At 54.3% G+C, this 6,154-nt stretch overlaps 1 protein-coding gene and 1 non-coding gene across 2 annotated transcripts; both read right to left on the bottom strand.

Annotated features, from left to right (window-relative positions):
* Nucleotides 1-6: 6 nt before the first annotated feature.
* On the bottom strand, nucleotides 7-2,396 carry RPL13 (ribosomal protein L13). The gene is given in 6 exon segments (NM_001015543.2): nucleotides 7-410; nucleotides 931-987; nucleotides 1,458-1,631; nucleotides 1,832-1,973; nucleotides 2,073-2,193; nucleotides 2,369-2,396. Coding segments are annotated over 5 exon segments (636 nt in total). The 5' UTR covers nucleotides 2,177-2,193; nucleotides 2,369-2,396; the 3' UTR covers nucleotides 7-251.
* LOC112442426 (small nucleolar RNA MBII-202) lies at nucleotides 1,687-1,770 on the bottom strand. The gene has a single exon (XR_003030520.1). It is a non-coding gene; the product is annotated as a small nucleolar RNA MBII-202 (small nucleolar RNA).
* Nucleotides 2,397-6,154: the final 3,758 nt, after the last annotated feature.

Below are 6,154 nucleotides of genomic sequence, written 5' to 3'. Positions count from 1 at the left end.
GCTTTAGATGTGAAAATAGTATTTTAATAGTAACAGGAACACACAGCACCTCCTGGGCTGGCGGATCCAGACAAGAACACTTACTAAGCACAAGCCTCCCACGTACCAAAGCTGCTTCCCCCACAGCTCTGTTGCAACAAAGGTCAGACACACCTCAGGTCCCCCTCGAGGAGGCCCCCCCAGGCCCTGGCTCCTTACACAACGAAGGTCACATGGACACTGCAGGTTTATCACAAGTTGCCAACAGCACTTTATTTTTTCTTTTCAACATCCTGTTCTGCGGCTTCCTTGGCCCTTTTCGCCCGGATGCCAAAGAGCCGGGCATTGGCGCGGGCCATACGGAGACTGGCAAATGCCTTAAAGTTCTTCTCCTCCTCTGTGATGACTCTGGCTTTCTCCTTCTTATAGACCTAGAAGGGAGCCCAGCGAACTGTCAGCAAACTGAGAGGCCTTGGAGGGGAATCCGCCCAGAGTAAAGCTAACTGGAGGCCACCAAGAGAGTAGGACAGTACCTCCTTGGTTGAAAGTAACCCCCAACTCAGAACCTAGTGCCCAAATCATGTGAAGGGTGGGTGGGGCTTGGACACAAGGTGGGTGTAGGGGCTCAGGCCCACCCCACCTCCCACTCCCAGGAGCCTCAAGGGCCTTGTCAATTGCTGGTCAGGCTATAGGATCACCAAACATGCATGGAGAGCTGCCTCCAGCCTGGGCTTCCCAAACATCAGGGAGTGGAAAGGACTCTACATAGAGGGAAACAACTGAGGGCGACTAAGCTTTCCTCAAGGAGCCCATCTGTCTGGATGCAGCTGACTCTCCTCAGGGCAGGTAGGTCTTTCACAAACCAGTAAATCTCAACATGGGCCCCGGCTGCCACACAGAATCCCTCCAATCCAACCCCAGATCCATGGTTCTCCCAACATGCCCACTTACGTTCCGTATGGGCATAACAGGTCCGGTCAGCTGAGTGGCCAGTTTAAGCTCTTCAGCCTGTTTGTCAATGAGAAGGGAGTCAGGTGAGTTTAGCTCATCTCCCAAGGAGCCCCAAACTTGTCACCCCTGAGGGCCTGTGGATTCCTACCCGATCGAGTAAAGGTAGGCAGGGTCAGATGAGACACCCACGCATCAACCAGGGATGCAGGGAGAATGACTGCCAGCAACCCATATAGATGGGCACTGCTGATCTCATACAAAGATTAGTAACACGCAGTACACTTTCAATTTTAACAAAGCTGGCTCCAACTCCTGCCCTTAGTGAATCCCGACATTTCAGGCAATTAGTTTGAGGCTCCTCAGAGGCTTTCTCCCACATTATTTATTTTCTCCCTACTCCTCTGCGTGGCAACCCTGCTTTAGATAGGAAGCTGCAGACAGGTACTTTGTCCTTGCAGCCCAGCTAGACCCACAGTGAGACCTCCAGACCCTCATCCCGCTGGGCGCTGTGGGAGCCGGTTACTCACAGAGCTGTCTCCCTTCTTGGGGGCCGAGGGCTTCCTGGGGAACAGGATAAGCTTGGAGCGGTACTCCTTGAGCCGCTGCACGTTGGCCTGCAGGGACTCCGTGCACTTGTTCCGCCGCCTCGGGTCCACCGAGATCCCAATGGTCCGGGCCACCTTCTTGTGGATGCCGGCCACCTGCCCCGACAGAAACAGCTAAAGCCCCGAAAACTCCCTGACCCCCACCCCCTACACCAGGAGGGCCCAGCCGTCAGATGGAAAAGGGTTCAAATGCACTTTCATCATGGCAGTGCAGCGATTCCGGAGAATGTCATCACTTGGCTATGTGCCACGAGGAACAACCAGTGGGTCTCAGAACACGGGCTGTCGACACTCACCCTTAGCTCCTCCAGGCTGAAGCCCCTGCCGGCACGAACCTTCGTGTGGTACCTGACCGTCGGGCATCTCACCACCGGCCGGAGAGGACCGGACGCGGGGCGTGGGGCAATGCGGCGCGCCTTGGCCTGCCGGGCCTTGCGTCTGCGCAGAGAGAAGCCGAGCGGGGGTCACTGTCCGCCCTCCCGCAGCGTGCCCGGCGCGCGGAGGACGGGAAGGGCGCGCTCGCTCCCGGACACTCACCTACGGATCTTGCGAGCCGGCTGGTTGAACCACGTGGCCACGCGCCGCTGCCAGTCCTTGTGGAAGTGGGGCTTCAGGATCATGCCATTCCGGCTGGGCGCCATGGCTGCGGCCGAAAGGCCTGGCGAGCGGGTAAGACGGGGAGCGAGTTAGGTCTGGAAGCAGAGTCCCGTCGGCGCGCGCACAGAGCACGGGCCAAGGCCCGACGCCGCTGGCGACAGGTATACCCCGGGGACGGCGGATGGAGCCAGATGGGATCGGATAACAGCGATGGCGCCGAGCTCCCGTATACTCACCTCCTCCGAGGGCTCACGGCCGGGAAAGAAGGAAGTGCCCCAGAGCACCCTGGGATGGTAGTGGGCCCGGCCAATCAGAAGCGTCAGAGCTTTGTGACCAATCAGAGCCAGGGCCACAGAGTGACGTCCATGCCTTCCCGGCAGTCTTCGCGGCGCGGGCAGATATGGCGCTTCGTTGCTGGCGTTCTTGTGGTTCATGCTGTGGGAACAGCGGTTGTCTGGGTCTGGCGAATCTCTGGCCTGCCAGCCTGCTAGTACGCCACTGGAGGCCTCGCCCTCCGCGTCCCAAGCTGTAATGCCGGACGCCGCGTGGAGTCCGCTCACCCTCCTTGTGGGCGGAGCGCGCACTTAGGAGCGTCCAGAGCGCCCCGAGCGTGTCGCCCGGAGCCTGGGCGCACAGAGGTCTGTGGTCCGCCCGCTGGTGGCGAGTAGCCCGCAGTGTGGAACTAGGAACCGTGGCCGGCCGCGGGTGGCCGGCGCTCCGCTGTGCACACTGCCTTCCACGCAGATGAGCGTCATAAAAACACCAAGTAGTCAGGCAGGCGTCCGCCCCCTGGACCCTGGCGCCTTCCTGTTCCCGGGTCAGCCTGGGACGACGCCAGCACATCTGCCATGTGTAAGCCTTTTCGCCCAGCAACCGCCTTCCTTTCATACCCTCACGGCAATCGCCAAGATTCCTCTTGCGAAACCTGATCACCGTTAAGAGTTTCATAACGGAAAATGAGAAATTCGGAGGCCTGTATCCTGCACTGAGTAAACAGGTAGCTGATACTGATGCTGATAGCTTTGTGCCCTCTTGAGACACCCTTGGGTACTAGAAAAATCAGGTTGGGGCTCAGTGAGGAATTACAAGGTTACGGTAGGGTAGACAGAACATGTTGAGGGCAGAGGAGGCGTGTAACACAAGTGCCAAGGCTGTGGGGAAGGTTGGAGCCCTGATACCTAGTAGGTGTGTGCTCAGCTCTGAAGCAAATCAACCCGGAATATTCATTGAAAGGACTGATGCTGAAGCTGAAACTTCAATACTTTGACCACCTGATGTGAAAAGCCGACTCATTGGAAAAGACCCTGATGCTGGGAAAGATTGAGGGCAGGAGGAGAAGGGGGCAACAGAGGATCAGATGGCTGGATGGCATCACCGATTCAATGGACATGAGTTCGAGCAAACTCTGGGAGGTAGTGAAAGACAGGGAAGCCTGGTGTGCTGCAGGCCATGGGGTGGCAAAGAGTTGGAGGCAACTGAGCGACTGAACAACAGCAGCAGCTGTGAAGCAAGGGCAGTACCAGCCTTGCTTTGATGACAGTTGTTAGCAAATGCAAGAAAGCTCTTCTCAGTAAACTTGGAAGTGGTGCTTATCTCTGAAGATAGGGTCATGTTTAAAATCTCTAGCCTTACATAGACACAGACAGCTAAACTGAAAGGTCAACGATCCAGAGAAAAGTGTCTGTGGAGTTAGCTAGTATACTAGTAGAATTTTTGTACTAGAGACTTTGGGCATGTGATTGGTGTGAAATGGGAGAAGCTTCTGGGAGCCCTTTTAGGCCTCAGAACAAAGCTCAGTGCCCAGCTCTTGGTAAGTTAAGGTCACACCACTTTGTTTCCAGGTGACAGGGTAGGAGCCAGGGTGGGGAAGGCAGTGCAGGAGAGAAGGAAGGGAGAGAGCAAGGGATTATCCACCTCACAAATTACTTTGTCCGTTGAAGCTGAACCCACACTCCATTCTGGCAGCAGAGGGTTTGTGTAGGAGATGTTTGCTGAAGAAACGCTTGCGTTGGCCTGGGGTTTATTTCTTCAGACACAATCCAGTGTTAGCCCTCACCTTCCATGTCTTTTTTTTTTTTAACTAAAGATTTATTTATTATTTTACTTTGACTGTACTAGGTCTTTGTGGCTGCACAAAGTCTTTCTCTAGTTGCAGTGCTCCAACTCTAGGTGCCCAGGGATCAAACCAATGTCCCCTGTGTTGGCAGGTGGATTCTTAACCTCTGGAGCATCAGGCAGTACCTCATGTCTTTGAGACACTTTTCAGTGATCCTGCCATGGATCCTTCTCATTGAGAACACAGTCCCCATCCTCTTCTCCTTCTGGACAGACCCACAGACTCGTGCAGCTCATCTGCTCATAGTCAGGGTGCTGCTGGGGTACCAGGGGAAGATTTGAAGTCTGGAGTTAATGGTGAGAAGGTGAAGCTATAGCTTGAGGACCTCAGTCTGCTGCACACAGCCCAGCAACCCAACACATTTTTTCAACACCTGAATAGTTCACACTTGCGTCCTTAGGGAACATGCAGAAAAGCAAGTCCCGAGGCTCCCATGTGAGTGCTGAGAGCCTGCTGAGCTTCCCAGTTGGGAAGACTGAAGAAGTGAGCAGGAGTCCTTCTGATGCAAACACTTGTTTGCTCAAGGTTGTAAAAGTCTTCAGCTACAGGACAAGCCCCTCCCCGCTTGGCACAGAACTCCACAGCACAACTCTGCCAAGGGGCTTTTTCCCAGTCTGGGGCCTGCAAGGGCCACTGAAAGGACTGGCCAGTGGCGCTGGACTCAGTGCTCACTGGGCACAAAGTTTCTGGAGGAGGACCTGGAGGGGTGGGGTACACAGGGCTTCCCAGAATTTCCTTGTCATTGTGCTCCAGTTACTCAGAGGGGTCTGCTTGCCCCACACCTTCACCTGACTGGCCCCCCTCCAGCTGGTGCTTCAGAGTCGACCTCAAAGACAGTCAGCACTACCTCCTGAAGCCCTTTGACACACAGTCTTGATTTTTTAAAGTTTTTTATTTACTTTTGGCTGCACTGGGTCTTCACTGCTGCATGCAGGCTTTCTCTAGATGCAGTGAGCAGGGCCTGCTCTTCATTGCCGTGCGCAGGCTTTGCCTTGTGGAGCGCCGACTCTGGGGTGTGCGGGCTCAGCAGTTGTGGCTCCTGGGCTCAAGCATAGGCTCAGTTGTGGCACACGTGCATAGCTGCTCTGTGGCATGTGGTGTCGTCCTGGATCAGGGATCAAACCTGTATCCCCTGCATTGGCAGGTGGATTCCTAATCACGGGGCCACCAGGAAGGTCCCACAGTCTTGATTTTAAAAGTTAATCTCAAGAAATTCCCTGGGCTTTCGTGATTAGGATGCTGTGCTTTCACCCCTGGCCGGGTTCAGTCCCTAGTTGGGGAATTAAGATCCCACAAGCTGTGCAGTGCGGCCAAAATAATAACAATGTGTGTGTGCCAAGTCACTCAGTCATGTCTGACTCTTTGCAACCTTGTGGACTGTAGTCCACCAGGCTCACCTGTCCATGGGATTCTCCAGCCAAGAATACTGGAGTGAGTTGCTCTATCCTCCTCCAGGGGATCTTCCCAACCCAGGAATCAAACCCATGTCTCCTGAATTGGCAGGCATATTCTTTACCACTAGTGCCATCTGGGGAGCCCAATTCTGGGGAGCCCGATAATAATAATTAATTTAAAACATTAATCTCAAAGCAGCAATGTGTTTTTATTGTTTTGACACACAAAAAAAGGCATGTTCCTATAGCACTTTGCAGAAACTAGCACACTAACAGTGTCCTCAATATGAACCATTGGTTGAATTAGGAAAAGCAGGAACCTACTAACTCAGTAGGGACAGGTTGATGTTAATGCTTCACCACAGAACTCAACCATTCGGCCTCTCAAATCTCCAGTCAGTTCAGTTGCTCAGTCGTGTCTGACCCTGCCACTCCATGGATTGCAGCATCCCAGGCTTCCCTGTCCATCTCCCAGAGCTTACTCAAACTCTATCCATTCAGTCGGTGATGCC

This window comes from Bos taurus, chromosome 18 (genome assembly GCF_002263795.3).
Source record: "Bos taurus isolate L1 Dominette 01449 registration number 42190680 breed Hereford chromosome 18, ARS-UCD2.0, whole genome shotgun sequence".
NCBI classification, from domain to species: domain Eukaryota; kingdom Metazoa; phylum Chordata; class Mammalia; order Artiodactyla; family Bovidae; genus Bos; species Bos taurus.
This window is presented reverse-complemented; position numbering and strand designations above follow the sequence as displayed.